At 35.1% G+C, this 22,562-nt stretch overlaps 1 protein-coding gene across 2 annotated transcripts; it reads left to right on the forward strand.

The window, feature by feature from the left end:
- The first annotated feature begins 236 nt into the window (after positions 1–236).
- LOC127790589 (DEAD-box ATP-dependent RNA helicase 15-like) lies at positions 237–20,376 on the forward strand. 2 transcript variants are annotated; one of them, XM_052320159.1, is made up of 12 exons: positions 237–404; positions 525–644; positions 1,828–1,928; positions 6,450–6,622; positions 6,764–6,995; positions 7,121–7,239; positions 8,717–8,773; positions 8,857–9,041; positions 18,846–18,990; positions 19,082–19,165; positions 19,574–19,637; positions 20,053–20,376. In XM_052320159.1, the coding sequence occupies exons 2-12, from the start codon at positions 529–531 to the stop codon at positions 20,061–20,063; spliced, it is 1,287 nt and encodes a 428-aa protein (XP_052176119.1). In that variant the 5' UTR covers positions 237–404; positions 525–528; the 3' UTR covers positions 20,064–20,376. The 2 variants fall into 2 exon arrangements, with proteins under 2 accessions (XP_052176119.1, XP_052176120.1); XM_052320160.1 differs by lacking the exons at positions 237–404; positions 525–644 and having other exon boundaries at positions 1,837–1,928; positions 6,317–6,622.
- Positions 20,377–22,562: the final 2,186 nt, after the last annotated feature.

The raw sequence follows: 22,562 nt of genomic DNA on the forward strand, positions 1-22,562 counted from the left end.
TCATGAAGGATTTTTTTGTCATAATACCCCATTATGTAGTCCAAGATGTACAAAATGGGTGTACCAATAGTATTTTTTAAAATAATATATTATTTATTATGTTATGTTTTATATATTTTATAATTTCAATTTAAATTTAAATATTTATTAAATAATCAAACTTATCCCCTCTCAAACCGTTGTAAGAAATTTGAAATGATGGCGGCGGCGTATGTACGAGGGTAGCGTTGTACTTTTGGCACTCCCAGTCATCAGCCCTCGTTATACCGCGCTCGCACGCTCCCTGGAATATCTATCCCCCAAACCCTAGATCCGAGGGCCTCTCAGAGCTCTTCTGGTTTGTACATTTGCAGACGCCTCAACCTCTCTTTGCTGTCTGTCTGTCTTTCACATTCGAGCTCAAGGTTTGAGTATATCTTCACGAGCTTACTCTACTAGCCTCGTCACTGTCTCATGAAATTTCAAAGCGATGAGCCTGATTCTAACCTTTCGAACAATCTATGTGCATGTTTGAATGTTTGAAGGATCATGGGGGAAGTAAAGGACAACGAGGCTTACGAGGAAGAGCTTCTTGACTACGAAGAGGAGGACGACAAAGCTCCTGATTCCGCCAATGCTAACGCCGCTGGAGACTCCTCCAAGAAGTATTTTTTCTCAATCTAGAAGAGTTGGATACTTTGTTCTTAGTCTACACTTACTAGAAATGTCCTAAATGTTGTCATATTTGATTCGGTATTAACATTTCTATTGGCAACTGAATCGTGACTCAGTTATTTTCTGGTTGATTTTGCTGCGTAATTGCTCTGCTGTTAATTCTCTGTTTAACTCGGCGCATGTTTGTTTAAGAGCATCTGGAAAGAGTTGATAATGAAATTTGAAAATGTATGAGGTACACTAGATTTCCAGTGTATAAGTTCCTCAATAACACTAAAGCTGGAATTTTGGTCCCAGTGAATCAACTATTTAAGAATTTTTCATCTGGTAGGCTTGCTGAGGCAGCCTAACTATGAAGTTTATAAAATCTGTATCAGCTGATTTTTGGCCTCATTGCTCATTGAAGACCATAAAAAAGGATCTTGCCCCTCAACGTGACTAAAGCTTGTTCTTTTGTCTAGCTTGGACTTTTAGTCCTGTTTGTCCAAACCAAAGGACATCTTAAGTAACAAGTGAAATTTCTGACCATAATTTGGACAAAACCATAATTTCGCTTCCTGTTTACTCTTCACCTAACACAAATGATCCATTTTTTTATGGTCTTAATTAGACTTGAACTTGAGGTCTCTGTACTAGAGGAATGACAACTTAAACCTTATTCCATAAGGGATGATACAACCACCATTGCTGTTGTGTAAACTAGTAAGGAGTTGGAGATGGTTCTCTCTGCCCCTCCGCTCTCCCCTCTTCTTGATATGTTTATGTTTTCCATTTATGACTTCTAAATTTTGTCATTAGATCCTCCAGTTAATTAGTATTTGGCCCCCTGAACTTCTACTTTTCTCATTGAGGACTCTAATAAAATATGCTGACACACCCCTTTACAAAGAGCGAGAGAAAAAAAAAGAAGGATTTATGTGTTCCCAACTCAGTGACTTTGGAAAGCTTTTTATGACCTCGGCCTGTCTAAAAGGAATAGTAGTCCATGCAAAGGAGGTCTTACATGTTGAAAATGTGAGTTAGTGTTACTTAATATGCTACTGAATTTTTGCTTAAAGGTCATTATATCTTGCAATGGCTGTAACTTATCTCCCACATTGCTGTAATCATATAGGGTTTCTTCATGTGAGTACATCATATTGAGTCACCTCTTTTGTCTTGCATTGTATGCAGGGGTTATGTTGGAATTCACAGCTCAGGATTCAGAGATTTCTTGTTGAAACCAGAACTTCTTCGAGCAATTGTAGATTCTGGGTTTGAGCATCCTTCAGAAGGCAAAATTCTAAATTATAATGTTCTTTTCTATTTAGATCACAGTGTTGCTTAAATTTATGGAGTAATCATTTTTAATTATTCTTTTATAATGCAACTATGAAATAAAAACAACTTTTTGGGCTGTATAAAGTATTTTCTTCTTGTTATTATTTATATGAGATCTCATATAATAGTTGCATATATATGATCGAGCTTCTCTCTCTTCAAGTTAGCTTAGTTTTAAGTTCAACTTTGCTTTCCAAAATTGAATCTGGATGCTGTTTGTGCTTGTGAAATGTTCAACTTATAAGTCCTGAACTGCTTTTGTATAGTGGTTGAAGTTTATTTTTGTTATTATTCTTTTTATCCTGGAAATCTTTAGATTTTTTTTATTATTTACTTGGCTAACATTTTTATCGTGGGTTAAATGTTGTGGCAGGAATGATTGCTTACACATATATGTATGCATGATGCCAAGAAACAAAATATTCTTCTTTGTGGGAATGGCTTAAAAATTTTCATTTTCTAAGTGATTGACATGAATCACTTGTTGAAAATCAAACTTCAAATGTTTTTGCTAAAGTATATAAAACTTACCAAGCATGAAGTTTTTAATGGCAGTTACTTATTTTGACACTGGTAATGATTATTAAACAAAATGTTGGTCCATTTTCCTTTTTGTTAAAGGAAAACATTAGGGAATATAGAAACTTATAAATTTATTTCTTAAGAGAGATAAAAGAGTTAATGCATATGAACATGGTTAAAGTAGTTTTCTCCCTTTTTACTATTGTTATTGAATCTATCATTTTTATGAATTGTTTTTCCCATTTAGTTGGTTGAACCTTTCCCAGTTTAGGCATCTGGTGTTGGTGGGTTTTCTTTTCCCTTTTATGGAATTGTCGAAGTGATGTAGGTCTGGAAAGAGTGTTTATCCGTAGTGATTCTATTAGTTGGGCCTACTTTTAGAGGAGTTTCAATGCCACTTCTATGGTCTTTGTCCCAAAATAAGCAGCTGTTCCGGATTGAAAAGATTTTAGACCTATTGCTTAGTAGGTTGACGCAGCGTAGGAAGCAATTTGAACCAGCTTTACGTTGAAACTGAAGATGAAATTGAATTTAGGAGAAGAAATCTGATATTATTCAAAAGTTGCTCTCTAATACTTATAACAAGAATATTTATAGGCTAATCCTAAACCTTAATTCACCAGGAAAAGGAATTCCTAGTTGAATCAGGAAGAGAAAAACAAAAGTCAAATCCTAATTAAAGTAGAAAGCTGAAATCCTAATTGAAGTAAAACTGAAATCCTAATTGCAGTAGAAAACTGAAATCCTAATTGAGGTAGAAAACTGAAATCCTAATTGAGGTAGAAAACTGAAAGGGCTCATCAGGCTTCTTTCGGACTCTTTTGGGCTGGATGTTCCACGTCATAAATAATGTTTATAATATTCTCAGAAAAAGGTTTTCATCAACTAGACTCATAGATGATATTAGTGGTGCAGGGTTGTTTTTTTGGGGTTGGTAGATTTTAGTGGCTAATGAATGTGTAGATTATAGATTGGAAATTGGTTTGAGGGTAGTATTTATAAACATGATTTTAGTGGCTAGTGAATGTGTAGATTATAGATTGGAAATTGGTCTTGAGGGTAGTATTTATAAACATGACATTAGGAATGTGTAGTGTAGTCAAAGGTGAGCGCTTAGCTCACCTAGGCGCTTGGTCAATGCAAGGTGCCATGGAAGCGCCTCGCCTATTGCTAGGGGAGGCTCCTTTAGTCAGGTGCTGCCTAGGTGAGCGCCTTTGGTGACGCGTCGAGCACCACAAGTGGTTGCCTAGGCTATAATGAATACAAACCTAAAAGAAAATAGAAGAAACATGAAGGGTTGCCTGCAGAAGGCATCGTGAAGGGTCGCTTGAGTGTAATAAGAAGAGTATGATGAAGTGGAAACTGAAAAAACAAAAGGAGAAAAGCAAACACACACCTGGATCCTTTGTTTGCCATTTTTGTTGCTTTTCAGTAGCTTTAATCGACGTAATCTCATAGATCTGAGGGAGGTGATTTCAAGAGCAGTGGTTGGAGGTCATACCCTTCCGGGGACCCTTGGAGTGCGATTCCCCATACCCTTCCGGGGACTGCTCACCACTGCAGTCTCGCCTGTGATAGGTGAACCTCTGGTGGTCAGACCTCCTCTAATATTGCTCTTTAGGGTGGTCTATTGTTGTGGTAATGTTGAAATGCATTGTTTGCTACTTTCCCTCTTTTTGCTGCACACTTCTTTGTTTCTTTTCTGAGACTTCATTTCTTTCAAAGTGTTGTATGTTATAATATTGATGTTGCTTTTTAGTCACTGTTGCATTGTTACTCAGTATTAACTTTTCAGTCACGATTGCTCTTGCTCACTGGTGCAGTCACTGTTTTGTTAACTTTTCAAAGTGTTGTTGCGCACCGATTTTGAGTATTCAATATTGTTTGTCACTTGTGTGTTAACACTTACTTAATATTATATATTATATTACTTTTTATGAATTATAATATAACTTATATATTTTGTGTTCAAATATTATATTATATAACTTTATGTAATTTATATAACTTATATTTTATGTGTCAATATATAAGTATTCCAAATGTTTCATTATTATTTGATTGACTTTTTCATATTCATATATATATTTATTATTATTTTTTATTAATTTAGTGCCTTGCTTTGTCAGGCGAGCAGCAAGTGCTTTTTTGGCGCCTAGCCCCTCAGGTGATATAATTTCATAGCACCTTATGGGCACCTTTTGCCCCTGGCTACCTTGGAAATGTGTCTGCTAATTTTGGAATTTGTATTGTTTGTTTTGGATAGGTGGGTTTCTTAAGTGTTCAGCGATTAGTGTTATAAATGAATATTTACTTGGTAAATCATTATGGAGGTTTATAACTGAGTCAAATAGTTTTTGGAGGAGAGTTATTATTCTAATAAGAATGGTAGTCTGTTGGTGCATTGGTCTTTGGGTAGGATTTCTCCCTGTTGGAGGGCAGGATGAGGGGGTGGAGATTTTATGATATTTTTAGGTTAAGCCTTAAGGGGCTAGGATTACATGTAGCTGACCCCGCCTAGTTGGATTAAGGATTGTGATTGTTGTAAGGGGCTTGGATTAGAATCATTAGATTGTGGTTGGATTATTGTTGTGACTGTAGGGCTTTGTGTGAGATCACTGAGATGTTTCCTCATCTTTTCAGGTTGGTGGTGGAGCTGAGTGCTTCTCACTCCACTAGCTCTTTTTTGGAATGGGAGTCTTTTTCAAATCTTTACATCTTCCTAAGTGATTATCAGTTGACTGGGGTGCGGTGTCCATTGCATTTGATATTTTTATGGTGCCTTTTTGATTAGGAAATCTCTAGCATTTTTTGGGAGAGCTGTTTGATATTAAGTGTTCACCATAGATGTGCCTTCTTTGTGTGTTTAGCTGCCCTTGGTTCCTCCTTATTGCCAATGGTTTGGGGAAGTGTAGGCAGGTTGCTTTGGTTTGTGCTTTATGTGTGAAAATAGTGTGGAATCTGTAAATCATCTTCTTGTTTCGGGGTTTGGTTGTTTGAGATGTTTTGGTGTTTGGTTTAGTCAACTATTGGGATTTAGTGGGTTATGCTGTACATCAACCCCCCCACAAAGTGAGAGGAGGAGGGGGGCTGTTTGTGTCAGCCACTGAGCTGTAAGAGTGTAGTTTGGTTGACATTTTTTGGGAGAACTGTAAGAGTGTGGGAGGGATGGAGACTGTAGCATGTCTGCATGGAAGATGTGCCACACTTGAGAGTAATTAACCTGTGTGTATTTTTGATATCCCCATCACAAATCAGTCTCAGAATTTTACATACTTCACAATATTGAACCTCATTCACACTCAGAATCATGCTCCTGTTTGATAAGACTGATATGTTTGATATTAATTCCTGTTTTAATTTGAATTTACTTTCAAATTTCTTACTTCTTTTTTTTTTTGTTTTGTTTTGTGGTCTACAATGTTTAGATTTTCATTGTGTTTTCAAATTGGTATTTAGTTTGTTTCTAGCATTTTGATATGTTTCCAATATTAACAATAATAATAGTATTTTTTGTTATTCCCATTGTTTCCTAAAATACTTCCAATGCATTACACTTTACAAAGGTGTTAAGTTCAACTGCATTTTGAAATGTGAACATTTTGTGCCCATATCTAATTACTTGTCTTACTGGTTTTTTCTTTTCATCATCCAATGGTGGATGGCTTGTCATGCTTTTGGTTTCTCAGGTCTCAGCCTTCATGCTTGAAGCCTGTTCGTTTCATGTTTTAAGATTTACAATTTCATCTGTATTTGTACTTTGTGATGGTGCTGATGCATGCCATACCTAGCCTTTAACTTGTAATCTTATACTTTTCAGGTAAAAAATATTCTCTTATTCATGATTTCAGAATAAAAACTGGTTTGGTAAATCTTTCCATTAAAAGGGCCTGGAAGGTCATTTGTACTTATGGTGGCTTCATCTCCTCCAATTTTCTTTGCTTCTCCACCAGTGCAACATGAATGCATACCTCAAGCTATATTAGGAATGGATGTCATCTGTCAAGCAAAGTCAGGGATGGGAAAGACTGCAGTATTTGTTCTGTCTACTCTGCAGCAAATTGAACCTGTCACAGGACAAGTTGCTGCTCTTGTACTTTGCCATACAAGGGAATTGGCTTACCAGGTATGTGATGTACACTTATAAGTATCCAAGGCACCTTCCCTTATTCAGTGCTATTTTTTTCTATTCACATGTCCTTCAATGTCTGAGTTATTACACTTTATAAGAGTATCCTTCTTTAATGAATTATTGTTATCTGTACAGATCTGCCATGAATTTGAGAGATTCAGTACCTATTTGCCTGATATTAAGGTTGCTGTCTTTTATGGTGGTGTCAATATCAAGATTCACAAGGATTTACTCAAGAATGAATGCCCTCATATTGTTGTTGGAACACCTGGAAGAATATTGGCTCTTGCAAGAGATAAGGATCTTGGCTTGAAGAATGTGAGGCATTTTATCCTTGATGAGTGTGACAAGATGCTAGAATCACTCGGTAAAGTTCTGCTATTGGATACTGTGTCTTGATTATTTCAAAAATTGGACTGCATTACTTCTGCATCAGTGCCATCTCCCCTTTCCTTTCAACATTAATAATTTGCTTTTGTACCTTTTCTACAGACATGAGGAGAGATGTGCAGGAAATCTTTAAGATGACTCCTCATGATAAGCAAGTTATGATGTTTTCAGCTACACTCAGCAAGGAGATTCGCCCGGTTTGCAAGAAATTTATGCAAGATGTAATATTTCTTTTCTCAAATTTCCTGTGCTGTACTATCAAAGCTGTCTTTTCTATGGTTATGCTAGGCTAGACAGGTTTACCAGCATATGCTATTTTTTGGTTCTTTGTGTATTAGTACTTTATGGTCTGTCAAAGAGAATCAGTCTATATCTTGTAATGTTATTGGTGATGCTTTTGGTTATTCTCTGGATATATGATTGACTGATTGCGCGTGGGTGACATTATGGGTCATGTTTTTTTTGCATATAAACATTGTGCAGTACCGTACATGTGGTGTCAAGTCTTATTAAAACTTTGCTTTAGGACATGATGTGTCAAACATGATTCTTAAAATTATATAATTCAAGGTGCAGATGGAATCTTGTTTACTTGACTTTTTCTGGCATTTTTCAATATTTAGTTTACTGTTAGGACATCCATTGGGATTATTTTTAAGAGCACATTAATTTCTCTATGCGCTCTGCACTGCAGAGTGCTCTAGACTTCTTATATGTACTTTGAAGGTTTGTGGATGAGCAACTATTGGAGTAGATTTTTAGGAATTGGAACTTTTTATGTTATGGTGAAGGAGCATAAAGTTGCAGGAAGACATCACATATAAAAGAAACATATGGTTAAATATGAATGACTTAATGTTTCTGCAGACACTGGACAGGGATATCTTTTATAGTAGAAGTTCATGTGGTAGGTATTCTGTGAATGTATTGTTGGATGCCTAACTGAATTATCCAAGGGTTTACCAATGGGAAAGTATTAACATTCATGATATCGAGTTTAATTTTCATTGTAAATGTTAGATGAAATGAAACATTATACTTTTAGATAATGTTTTTATTAGGTAACCTAGTCCCTCATTTAGATATGGATGTTGAAAAATAAAATAAGTGAACTGAAATAGTGAAGTTAGATAAATATAGCTGGAAAAGTCTCTTGTTGTGGGTGGCAAAGGCTCAAAGTGTCTCATGTCTTCATCATGTTGGGAGATTCTCAGTTGTGTGGGTTGCATACCTTTTTGTATAGCCAAACATGGATTCTCTCCCCTTGAAGCCCAGAAAAAGAAAAAGTGAATTTTCCTCCTAACAGTGGCTTATATTCCCTTATATTTTACCACTACTTGATTTGTTAAATTTGACTTTTCTGATTTTATCAAGCTTGAATGTGAATAGCCATGTTGCAACAAAATTAGCTTATAGACTATCTTAATTATGTAGGTTGACAATTGGTAGAAAGTTACGCTTAAAATGATGTTAAACAAACAAAAAAGAAAGATATGATTTGGAATTTTAACAATATTGTGGAAATACTTGTTCCTCATGTTATATTCTGTGACATTGGAAGTCACAATGTAAATGCTTGTACTCAGAATCTGAGCTGTGTATAAACCTGTCTTAGTTTCTAAGCAATTTATAGTTTCTTCAGTTGTTTCTGTTACCTTAAGAATGGTCTAATATATTTTGTTCTGTTTTATATTTCAGCCAATGGAAATTTATGTGGATGATGAGGCCAAATTGACTCTTCATGGGCTTGTACAGGTATTCACATTGTATATTGTTGAGCAGCAGTGGTTTCTGTTAAAGTCTCTCACTTACCATTGCTATCATATTTTTGTCATCAGCATTATATTAAACTGAGTGAGCTTGAGAAAAACCGCAAGTTGAATGATCTCCTTGATGCACTGGACTTCAACCAAGTTGTCATCTTTGTCAAAAGCGTCAGCAGAGCAGCTGAGCTAAACAAATTACTCATTGAATGCAACTTTCCTTCTATCTGCATCCATTCTGGAATGTCTCAAGAAGAAAGGTAGCTCATCAAACTTGATAAGGGCAGTATTGAGTAAATGTCTATGTCTTTTGTTTAGTTAGTGATCCTTCCTGTAGTTTCAACTCATGGCTGTTCTAGCATTCCTGTATTTCTGATGGTCGACTGTATGTTGCCATAAGTGTGAATAAACTCTCAAATGAATGTGATAAATGTCCTTATACGGTCCTAAGTTTGGATTTTAGTGTCATTTGGTTCTTTTTTCTTTCCTTTTTTTTTTTGTTTTGTTTTGGTGCCTTTATTTCTCTTACTTATTCTGGGCTTGACAATCTTTCTATACAGTTAAATTTATCTTTAGTCTTTGCTAAATTGTAAGTTGCTATGGACTATAATTCACCTGCGAAGTTTGGCCTTTACCTCAGTACTTCAAGTCAAAAAACTTTTTTGTGCTCTGGTCATGCTTTGGAATGTTTGTAAGGTGCTTATTAGAGTTCCATGATAAAAAATCAATGTTTTTCAACCTGTGACATTTTTCTTCCCACATAATGTATGGCTTTCAATTTCATTGTGGCCAATGAGAAAATTGCAACTGGTACTGGACATGGAACTGGGAAAACATTGTCCACTGCTTTAGGACGCTTATGACTAGTGCATGGGACCGTTTTGCTAGATTTATCATTGTTTCAAACAATTTTGCCTCAAAACCAGACTGGACTGACGGTTGGACCATGGACCGGTCCCATGGCTTGTTTGGTCCAAGCATGAAAACCGTTTGAGGAAAAACCCAGGTGATTTTGTAGTGAACCGGCAGTCAAACCGTGTACCACAAGAACCAGCGTGGTTTGACTGTACACTGATGGCCTTTAAGGCCCAAAACAATTCCATTTCAAACAAGCTTTTGTGAGAATTGGGTCTCCTTCTAGTGCTCAACTTATCATTCCACCACATTCTTTTCCTTAATCTCTCCTAAGACTTAACCACAAGTTTCCTTCCCTAGCACTGACGGTCAACCATTGTTCTCATTCCATCAATGGTCTCCCAGATTCCCCCAGTGGTTGATAGTCTCAGTTACAGTATTTTTTTTTTTTTGGGTGTTCTTTGTGAATTTAAAATTTCTTCTTCTTCATTCTTCTTTGCTGTATCCATTTTGTTCTTCTTTGTCAATATTAGTAGATCTGTATTTTTATGTTTTAATTTATTGATTTCTTCTCTGTTGTGAAGGGGTGAACTGGTGAAGTTTGGGTGTGCATGTGTAACTGTGAGATATATAAGACATCGTCATCATCATAAAAGTATGGTATGGCGGTAAAATGGAAAAGTGCACTCATTGTTTTATGTTAAGGTGACGTTCCCATTGAAGTTAGAAAGGATAATTTTATGAGACATGTATAAGGCCAGCTCTGTTGTATGACAATGAATGTTGTGTGGGAAATCATCAATGCATGCAAAATATGAGTGTAATGCAGATGGAGGATGTTAAGATGGATGTGTGGCTAGGAAAGAAAAGAAAAAATTAGAAATAAGATTATTTGTAATATAGTTGGAGTTGTTCCTATTGAAAGATAAAATGGATGAGACATGATTACGGTGATTTAGTAATGTGAAAAGAAGATAAATAAGAGTGTGTTTAATAGCATTTAGTTGGAAAGGAAAGCATTTTCTAACTTGCATGGAAAACAAAAATCATCTCCCCCTAGATGGAATTTTCCATGGAAAATAGACAAAAATATGCTTTAATGATTGTACCATGGAATTCAATTCCATGGAAAATATAGTGTGTCAAACACCAAAGATGGAATTCAATTCCTTGGATGTGACATTTTTCATGTATTTTCCATGTTATCAAACACACCCTAAAGGTTTCTATGAGGAGAGTGGATGGAATTGAACAAGTACCTAGTAGAAGAGGTAAGGAAGATGAGAAAAACTTGGTGGGTGGCACTTGGGTATTATATGAGTTATGACTTAATGAGGGCTCTACCGATAAAACCATAAAGAAATGATTGGCAAGCTAGAATTCATGTAGCCCACCCCATTAGTGGGATAGAGGCTTGATATGTTGTGCTGCATCAAGTAACATTTGGTAGGATTCAAGTCATAGAGCTTTTAGTTACATTTATGGTCCTGCAATGACGTTGGCCTTTCTCAACTCTTTTGCTGTTTCCTGGGGGAGCAGGGGAATTTACAGGATTTAGGCATATTTGTTTCTACTGGGCAAAGTTGGACCAGCTACTTTTTAAACTAATTGCCTTCATAAATGCTAGCGTGAAACCACTGGAGTTGATGGTTATCCCTTCTTTCTAACCTTCCAGTTTGCATCTGTTTTGTTCAGTGAGATAAGGAGTGGCAGGACACATAGTTGCCAAAGGGGCAAGGCGCAAATTAGTGCTTGGGGCCTAGGTGTGAGGCACAAGGCGAAGGGCAAGTCTCAGGCACATGAAGCACTTTATTCAAAATGCTTACAAACTACTTATGCACCATTGTTTTCAATAGGTACCTATAAGGAGATGTGAACTCTTAAAGTCATAAATGACAAATGAGTAACCATACAATAACTAATATTATTGTAGAAAAATAATTAGTTTCTTTTAATTGCAAGAGAGATTAAAGGCAAGAAAAAATTATAGTAGAACACACTGCCAAAAAAAAAAAAAAAAAACAATTTTGGGAAAAGAATTAGTCTCTTTTAATTTCTTTTGCAATTAGAAGAAAGAACAAAAATTACATCAAAACTGTTAAAGAAAACAATGCATTCATACATTAAGTGTGTAATATAAGGAATATATATACAAGAATTTTAAGTTATTTGCACTAATACCCCTTCTTATTTAACACTTCCCCTCAAGCTGGAGCATATATATTGAGCATGTCCAACTTGGTATAAATGTAATTAACATGAGAACCTTTAAATGATTTGGTGAGTAAATCAACTAATTGATTGTTGGAACCCACATATGTTGTAACTACATCCCCAGAGAATACATTTTCTCTAACAAAGTGATAATCAATTTTAATATGCTTGGTTCTCTCATGAAACACAGGATTAGAAGCAATATGCATTGCAGCCTGATTGTCATAAATCAATTGCATAGACTTGACCTGTGTAACTCTTAACTCTTCAATTAATTGTTTCAGCCACATTAGTTCGCATGTTACAACCATTGCCCTATATTCAGCTTCTGCATTAGATCTGACGACAATAGTTTGTTTCTTACTTTTTCAAGAGACTAGGTTTCTGCCCACAAATACACAGCATCTAGATGTGGATTGTCTGTCACTAGGTGATCCTGTCCAATCAGCATCCGTATATCCTACAATTTGACTGTGTCCATGATTCTAATACGATACACCCCAATCGAGAGCAGTCTTAATATATCGAAGAATATGAATCACTGCCTCCCAGTGACTGTTACAAGGCGAATCTAAGAACTGACTTACCACACTCACAACAAATGAAATATCAGGACATGTGATTGTGAGGTAGCTAAGTTTCCTAATCAGTCGACGATGGCGCCCAGGGTCAGAAACAGGCTCCCTTGTCTTGGTAACAATTTGATATTCGGATCCATAGGAGTATCTAGTAGCTTACATCCAAGCAACCTTGTCTCTAGCATATCCAAGGCATACTTTATTTGAGAAATATAGATTCCTTGCTTTGACCAAGCTACCTCAATACCCAAAACTATTTTAAGGAACCCAGATCCTTAGTTTGAAATTTTTGGTGAAGATGTGTCTTCAATTCAGTGATACCAACATCATCATCCCTTGTAAGTACTATATCATTAACATACACCACTAGAAGAATGTGGCGGCTAGACTGAGAGCAATAAAAAAATAGAATGATTAGCTTCACTACAAGTTAACCCAAACTCAAGAACAACTAAATTGAATCGACTAAACCAAACTCGAGGAAATTGTTTTAAACCATATAAGTATTTTTGAAGTCGACACACTAGGCTAGGGTCCCCCTGAGCAACAAAGTCAGGAGGTTGCTTCATATACACCTCTTCTTGTAAATCTCTATAAAGAAGGGCATTTTTTATGTCCAGTTGATGAAGCGGCCAATGAAACATAACAGCAAGGGACAAGAAAAGGCAAACAGAGGAGATCTTAGCAACAGGGGAAAAAGTATCACCATAATCAAGGTCAAAAATCTGAGTGTATCATTTGGCAACAAGGCGAGCCTTAAGGCGATCAATTTGGCCGTTAGGACCAACCTTAACTGTATAAACCCAATGACAACCAATAGTAGACTTACCCTTGGGAAGAGGTCCCAAGTCCCAGTGGAATGTAAGGCAGACATTTCGCCAGCCATAGCAGCCTGTCACCCTGGATGGGAAAGAGCTTTGGAAACAGATTTAAGAAGAGAAATAGAAGATAAAGAAGAAATAAAAGTAGCATATGTAGGGGACAAAGAACTATAACTAACGAAATGTGAAATGGGATGAAGAGTAGTGCAATGACGAGTACCTTTATGAAGAGCGATAGGTAAGTCAATATCAGAGGGTGACAGACCAGAGGAGGAAGAACTAATGGGTATAGAGAATGAGTCAAGGGATGGCTCCCTCGGACTAGTGACGACATGTCTTGTTGGTTGGGCCATAGGTCGAGAACCTTGCTTATAGACTTGAAGATTGGGGCAATAAAGGCGAGAGATGGATGGCAGTGAAGGAGAAGATGAAAGATCAAGAAAAGGAACAGGCAAAGGTAAGCTAATAGACACGGACTCAAAGACCTTAGACGAAGAGGAAAAATAAGGAGATGACTCAAAGAAGGTAACATCTGTTGAAACAAAATAGCGAGCTAATTGAGGAGAGTAGCAACGATACCCCTTATGAAGGCGTGAATAACCTAGAAAAACACATTTGATAAAACAAGCATATAACTTATCACGACCTAAGGCAAGATGATGAACAAAACAAGTACTCCCAAAAGTACGAAGAGGGAGAGAACATAAGTCACCCCAAGGAAAAAGAATAGAATAAGGAATCTGGTCATTAAGGACAGAAGATGGCATTCAGTTAATTAAGTAACATGCAGTTAAGACAACATCATCCCAATATTGAAGTGGAACATGCATATGAAGAAGTGTGTTGGGGGTCTCAATGAAATGATGATTATTTCGTTCAGCTACTCCATTTTGTTATAGGGTTTCAGGACACGAAGTTTGGTGAAGAATCCCATTAGATGCCATATAGGATTTAAATGGTGAGGACAAATATTCAAGAGTATTATCACTATCGAGTACACGAATAGGCTCATTAAACTGAGTTCTAATTTCAACGCAAAATCTAGTGAAGACAGAAAACAATTCTGAACGTGTTTTGATTGAATATAGCCATGTAGTTCGAGAAAAGCCATCAATAAAGGTTATAAAATAACGAAAACCATCTTTTAAACTAATATGACTGGGACCCCATACATCGGAATGAACCATTGAAAAAGGAGAACTAGCATGTTTATTGACTCTACTTGGGAAAGAACTATGACTACGTTTCTCAAGTTGACAAAACTCACACTCTAAGGAAGAAATATTAGAGAGACTAGGAACCATTTTTGGAGATTGGGTAGAGACGGGAGCCTTAATCAGCAATGGACCTGTAGTGGGAAGTAGTGGTCATGCATGCTATTGATGAAGTAGGGTGAGGTAGATAGTATAGTCTGTGAGACTTAAGCCATGTGGTAATTGTCATCCAGTCCTTTGATCTTGAACAAGAACAGAATCAGACAAAAAGGTTATTGAGCAATTAAAACTATGGGTGAGTTGGCTGACAGAAAGTAAATTAAAGAGACACTGTGGTAAATGTAAAACAGTTGACAATGGTAAAGTTAGAAGGGGTGGTGCTGTACCAATACTCGTAACTAAGCTGTGACAACCATCGACCAATTTAACATGAGATTGAGACTTCAAAGTTTGAATATGAGATAGAAGAGACCAATTAGCAGACATGTGATTGGTGGCACCAGAGTCGAAGATCCATGGTCCAAGAGATGATGAGGATTTAGTAAAGCAAGCAGTAAGGTTACCTATGTGAGAAAGAAATTAGAAGAGAAAAAAATAGTAGAGCGCACAGTAAAAATAGTCACAAGCACTAGAATTGGCGATGAGTTAGCCGACGTCTTCGCGTGCATTGTTGACATTGGAGCAACCAGGTATTGAGAAGAAAGGCACCGCTGAGGGATAACATAGTGGGAAAGAATTCTCTCACTTGCTTTGATACCATGGTAGAAGAAATCAATACATTCATACATTACGTGTGTAATACAAGAATTTTAAACTATTTACACTAATACCCTTTACTTCTTATTTAACAGGAACATATAGCAAAAACAGTTACGAAAAAATAATTAGTTTATTTTAAATTGAAAAAGAAATTAAAAGAGCAAAAGTAGTAGAGCACACAATAAAAACATTTGTTTCTTAGCAAGAAACTAGAACAAAAAAAAAGTTAAAGAGTAGAACACAGTGATAAACAATTACAACAAATAATTAGTTTATTCTAAATTGCAAAAGAAATTAGAAGAAAGAAATAAAATGAAGCAAAACACAGAAGTGAATAGTTCTCTAGCAAGTGAACATCATTGCCAAAGGATCTTGATGATGGGTCAAAGATCCAACAAACCTCCAGCTTACATCGTTAGATTTGCCTCTCATCGATATACAAGAATATGCAACCAAATCAACAAGAAATAAGATCTAAGATGACAAATGGACAAGAAATAGGGTTTTAATACACTTATATATACAAGGCATGTGCCACACGCCCCTTGCGCCTTGCATGAGGTGCACGTCTTGTGTGCCTAGGCAGTGCCTCAAGCATGGCACCGTGCCTTAGTGGTGATGAGGTGCACATAGCTGCACCTCTATGTGCCTCGTGCCTTTGACAACCATGGCAGGACATACTATCTCACCATAGCTCAAAAATAGCCGGACTTTGGGAGGGAGAGTATTATATCCCACTGATGCATTTATCCTTTTTTATGAGGGTGGGGGTAACACTTTGAAATCACCCTCAAACCCAGAGTCAATCATGCCTAAAATATTCATATGAATGTTATTATTTCCATAAAAATAAAAATAGTTTTATATTAAAATAATATTAGTACTTCAAATATGAATTTAAAATGTAGTTGTAGTAGTAGTAATAATAATGTAGTAAAGAGTATGGTTGCTCCTTTATGTTTGGAAGGTCGTGGGTTTGACTTATAAAACATTCTCTTTGCATAAAAAAATGGCCCTACCCCAATCCTCTCAAAGTGGGGAGCCTCATGTGTTTAGGACACTTTTTTTTTGTATATATTAGAATTTTAGTACATATTGATTATCATTGCCAATATAGTACTGACACTAGTGATTAATGTCAAGATCATTGTGTGTGTGTGTGTGTGAGAGAGAGAGAGAGAGAGGGGGGGGGGGGGGGTAAGTAATTCTTAACAATCATGATATTATATTGGTAACATTAATATTTGTACTAGTGTAGAAATGATTAAAATTTTAATATTAGGATGATAACACAAGTCATGACTCTACATGACATAAAATCATGGTATAACTTTATAGCATTAATATTGTGATGTTAACAAGAATGATTATATGTGATTGGATTGAAAAATGAATTGTTAATTACTGGAAAAAAGAAACATGAATTGTTTTGAAAATATTGCAAAAAAACCTTTTCTTGTGTTTGTTTTTACTCTTTTCTTTTCTTTTTGAAAAAAATAAATAGTTATTGAATAATTATTTTATTTTTCAATTAAAAACAAAATTGGAAAAAATGGGTCCACAATAGGCTTGCCTTGCCCTATCAATTGATATGTTCTGAAGGTCTAATGTATTTTAAAGCCGTCTGCAAGGTGATAAAAGAGCTTTTGATTAGTTGAAGAAATATACCTAAGAAAATCAGGACTTCAAGTTTGATTCTCAAATTGTTTCATGTATTTGTGCAAATGACGTATTAATTCCTTTGGATATCTTAGATATGATTAATTCTAGCATTTCATTTTATTACATTCTATTCTATGCAGATAAGGGTGGGTTTCTTTGTTCTTGGGCAATGATTCAGCTAGTGAGGTTCTAGTTCAAGCAACTCAATTATAAAATTTTGTTTGTGTTAATCAGAAAAAAAACTTGTGATATGCATAATTAAACAATTTAGCTATCAAAGAAAACATTATTATTTTTATGTACTTCCCTTCTGGTATCCTTAAAAAAATTGCTGGACATGTTCTAACACCTCTCATTTGTTTGAGTTTTCTTCTAGGTATGCACTATATTTTTTGATGTACTGCTTGACATATTGTATCACATCCGTTTTGAGTCCCTACTAGGTTTTTATGTTGTCTTTTAATTTTGTCATCCATACCTCGTTGTGGCAGTAGGTAAACTGATTTGTGTAGGTCAAAAACATCACTGTATGCAACACTTTATAAGCTCAAACAGTAGAATGCGGGTTTTCTTACCATGGGTATGTACATGTATGTTTGTCATTTTGAGTATCAGGATTTCAAGGAAACAGATTCTGTAGCTGTGCCAGAGCTCTGGGTGCCCCTGATTGGCTGGGAGGTTGAAAGACAAGCCACTTGGATGTAGGAGGAGAGGGACTATGCAATTAATGTCCATCCATCTGATGGATGAAGCCCACAAAATAAGAGTACATTATTCCTCCTAGGATTTGGATTTGTCAAGGACAAGGATAAACTAGCCAAGCCTGACCCTTATTCAGGAAGAGTTTAAACTTGAATTAAATCATATGTGGATTGGCCTTGTGCTAGAGTCCATTCCTATTAAGTTGTCCTGCTTCAAAGCAGGGCTTCTTGGCATATCTGTTTGGATGCCAATTGAAGGTAAGCCTTTTTCTTCAGCCACCAAGCCACAAAATCCCAAGATTTGATTTGTCTCATTCCAAGATATTTGAGTTCCACATGACCTTCCCTCAAAGAGCCGAGCTTGTCAAATTATATGCCTCTGCTCTGTTGCCATGTCCTTTTATGCTCATACCTGTGTACTGGCCAAATGCCTGTGTCCTAGCATTCCTAGATTGATTCAGATGGAACCTGAATATTGCTACTATATCATAGTAATGATGTCTGGTCAATGTGTCTCAATGTTAGGCTAACATGTTGGACCTTGTAAAGCCATATTACACGTCAGATACATGATAGTCTGATAGTATTCTGCCCTCATGGACGATTGTTGAATTTTGTACAGTTGGTTTTCTTGTGATTTAATTGGTTCAAGCTATGCATCTTCAAAGGCAACAAAGAGTTCTTTTGTTTATCTGGGTTTCTTATTTTAGAGGATAGGAGCTAAGTTTGAATTCATTGAACAATTCTCACTTGGTAAGGGTTTAAAGAATTGCATTTGTAAGAGCGACATACTTTGGAGGAGAAAATTACAACAAAAAACTTTACTTTTTCCATATTTATCAAGGAAGCTTTGTTTTCTGATGCCAGGGCATTGTAGCCTGCCCTCATGCCAAACATTTGATAGTACTCCATTTAAATCCTTATGGTAAACATGTTAGGGTCTGGGATGTGGGCAGTAGTGATGAGACCTTTTCCTTGTGGATTGCAATTTATACCAGAATGTTGAGGCCTGTTACAGAATTTGTTTCATGGTCTGAGGAAATGCTTCTTATTATTAAATTCTCAGGGAACTTTTTTCTTTGGCTGTATGTTTGCCAAATTGAGCGTCTTGAGTAGATTTTAATTCCTAATATCCTGCTAAGTATCTTGCAATTTGTGTGATTTCTGCTAATCTTGGGTTTTGTCTGTCCCCAGTTTACCTTCTGTACTTCCCTAGGTTACAATTTCATTGGTGACTAATCTTGAAGGCCATTTTTTTAGGTTGACACGTTATAAAGGATTCAAGGAGGGACATAAAAGAATCCTTGCGGCTACTGATTTAGTTGGAAGAGGAATTGACATTGAGCGTGTCAACATTGTTATCAACTATGACATGCCTGATTCTGCCGACACCTACCTGCACCGTGTAAGTTTTGTTGAATTTTCAGTTATGATAGTGCTGGATGCCATGGATATGGAGTCCCAATTCACCTTCCACCATAATTCATGCCTGACAGGTTGGCAGAGCTGGTAGGTTTGGTACCAAGGGGCTCGCTATCACGTTTGTTTCTTCTGCTTCTGACTCTGATGTCCTTAATCAGGTAATTTGGTCACATCCTATGTTACACAGACTTGGGTATGGACATCAGGTTTAGTTGTGTGTTTCACCTAATTATTCATTTCAGATGAGATAGTGTTTTATATTACTGTAATTTTTTTTTTATTTTGTTGGTGTTGGGGAGAGGGGGGCACTATCGAATGAATGTTTTATGAAGTTTCACGGAACATTCCAGCCAATTTGTTGAGCCAAAGATATAACTGATATATTAGACACATCCCATATGACATTCAAGTAACAAAAGTGTCCATATTAGATGACATGGATAACAAATCTAGAGGCATTGAAGATGGGCCATATTTGATATTATATATTGGTTAAATTTCTTTTACTTTCCTTTTTTCCCTGAAGGTCCATTTGTGTTGCCACTGTTTTATTATCTTTTTTACAGGTTCAGGAAAGGTTTGAGGTGGATATTAAAGAACTTCCCGAGCAAATTGATACTTCTACATACAGTATGACTCCTGTGTATCTCTTTGTGTGATTGGATTCGTGTTTTTTAATCAATTAATTCTTTGGGTTGCTTTTTGATGCAGTATGTTCAATACGTTCTGAGTTTCTTAATCTCAATCTTATGAAGTGTGTTCTCATATACACTGAGTTCCTTTTATTAAACAAGTGCTTCATAGGAACGTGTATTTAACATCGCGAAGAAAGCCTCATATTGTTATAATATACAGATTCAATATCTGTATTAATGCAAAAAATAATGATGAAACAATTGATTTTATGTGTAATTTTCCCGTGTGGTGACCTAAACATAATACATTTGAACGGGTAATGCCTTTTATTGGTTTCCATTGTTTTGGTCAAGGATTTGATCTAATTATTCATTGTAAACCCTAAACGTTTGATTATTTATGCATGCAGTGCCGTCGTGATGGGCATTCTTTTGGGCGGCTGTGGGAAGCTTGATGGAAGAAGGAAGCTGGGGGAGGAGGGCATATGAGAAACAGAGGTTGAGAAGATACATTTAATGATGTGATGCAATGTAGAAAGAACATTGGAACGAGCTGTAGAGTGGTCCATATGAATGACAATTTTGATTTATTGAACAGTAAGTATTACACCATTTTAAGCTGTTGTGATTAATTTGGTAAATTAGGCTAGGCTAGGCTAGGCTAGGCCTAGTTAAATTTGCATTAGACGGTGGATGCACTTGATTTCTCAATCCAACTCCAGCAGTTATCATCATCCAACCCAACTAGCCATCTAAACCATCACAAGTCTTTTTATTTGAAGTCTAAACATAGTATGGACATCTTACTGTTTATTTCCGGATCGTTTCATAGTTTTCATTGTTGGCCAATTGGCTAGAAAAGCAAATTAGTTTTCAAACGCGTTGTTTATTTATTATTATTTTTTTGATCTCAATAACTATATTAATATAGTTTAATCTCTATAATTTTAGCAACTTCAAATGTTTACATTATTATTTTAAATGGATGTTATAGTTCTTGCTTCGCTTGTTGGGCATTCTCTCCGATTATGTTAAGTAATTTTATTTATCATAAAATGCTTTTTATTATCATTTTTTAATATTTCTATCGAGATATTATTTGGTTAAACTAGTCTATTTTTTTTTTATAATTATTAAAATATCCAAACCTGATAAAAAAAAAAAAAAATAGTGTCTTCCGAGCATTACATAGATATGTGCCAAATCAATCATTTATTGTTACTTATTCACAATAAAGATCAATTTATAAAGATAACAAACACATTCGTTGATATGTTTAATTGGGGACGTTATTAACCTGATCCTCAGAGCAAACACTTTTGTAGGTTGACAGCAGCACAACAAATTTGTCCAAGGGGTATGAGAGTGGTAGATTAAAAGTTAACAGGCGCTACCAAGGGGGAAAAAAACAAGAAAAGAAGGTTAACTGTTAAATTTACTTGGGCTGCTTGACAATGCACTGATAATGTCTGGAAAAAATAAAGATATATAGATAGGCCAAAGCGTTATGTCATCAGAGTTACGCTAGAAATTTAACGTCGCGTTAGAAGTTAAACTCAGAGCTTGGCTTTGAATACTTAATTATCATGAATAACTTACGCTGCGTTCTCTTTACTTTTTAATTTTCAGTTTTGAGTTTTGAATTTATTTTTAATTTTTTGTTTTGGTAGTCTATTTTTAGAAAATTAAAAATGCATTCTCTTTTTCATTTTGAAAAACTATTTCTCAAAACAAAAAATTAGAAAACGTGTTCTCTTTAAAATTTTGAAAATAAATTTTTAATAATATTTTATTCAATAAATTTGATTATTTAGTAAATTGAAAATATTAATGTTAATATATTATTAAAAATATATATATTTTTAAGTTAATGAATTTTGTAATTTTTTTTTCATTACAATAATAAAATATGAATAAATAAATGTATTTTGAATTTAGAGTTTATTTTGAATGAAAACACTCAAAATAACTTTTTGTTGTTTTGAGTTTTTTTTATAATTTTTTTTTGTTTTCAAAAATACATTTTTAAAAACAGTAAAGAGAACGCGTTTTCATTATTTTAGAAAATTGAAAACTAAAAATAACTTAAAAACAGCAAAGAGAACGCAACCTTAGACTGCGTTCTCTTTACTTTTCAATTTTTAATTTTGAGTTTTGAATTCATTTTCAGTTTTCTGTTTTAGTAGTCTGTTTTTAGAAAATTGAAAATGCGTTTTTTTTGTCATTTTGAAAAATTACTTTTCAAAACATAAAATTAGAAAACGCGTTCTTTTTGAAATTTTGAAAATATTTTATTAATGATATTTTATTCAATAAATTTGATTATTAAGTAAATTATAAATATTTAATATTAATATATTATTAAAAATATATATACATTTTAAAGTTAATGAATTTTATAATATTTTTTGCCATTATAATAATAAAATATGAATAAATAAATAAATAAATATGTTTTGAGTGTTGACTTTGTTTTGGATAAAAACACTTAAAACAATTTTTTGTTATTTTGAGTTTTCTTTATAATTTTTTGTTTTGTTTTCAAAAATGTATTTTTAAAAACAGCAAAGAGAACGTGTTTTCATTATTTTACAAAATTATAAACTAAAAATGACTTGAAAATAATAAAGAGAACGCAACCTTAGATTTTGGACAAATTATACTTTCAAATTATTTACAGATAAATAAGGTAAAAGAACCTAATCCATGTTTGAGACAAACACCAAAGTATATACTAGAGCAAAATATGGATAATCTTCATAAGCACAATTTAGATAGGAGAAGGTTTCAAAGTGTTTATCCATTAAACTCTCTTCTAGAGGCAATTCTGGTCAAACAAGCCCTTAATATGAGACAATCCTTATGATAGGAAATGAATAAATTCAAACTTAGAATGGAGAAAAATAAGATAGGCATTTCA

Source organism: Diospyros lotus, chromosome 14 (genome assembly GCF_014633365.1).
Source record: "Diospyros lotus cultivar Yz01 chromosome 14, ASM1463336v1, whole genome shotgun sequence".
NCBI classification, from domain to species: Eukaryota; Viridiplantae; Streptophyta; class Magnoliopsida; order Ericales; family Ebenaceae; genus Diospyros; species Diospyros lotus.

Coding starts and splice junctions, on each gene's coding strand:
- LOC127790589 (XM_052320159.1), top strand. CDS start 529: ATGGGGGAAGTAAAGGACAACGAGGCTTACGAGGAAGAGCTTCTTGAC. Junction 8,774..8,856: donor CTCTTCATGGGCTTGTACAG/GTATTCACATTG, acceptor TTTTGTCATCAG/CATTATATTAAACTGAGTGA. Junction 18,991..19,081: donor CCGACACCTACCTGCACCGT/GTAAGTTTTGTT, acceptor CATGCCTGACAG/GTTGGCAGAGCTGGTAGGTT.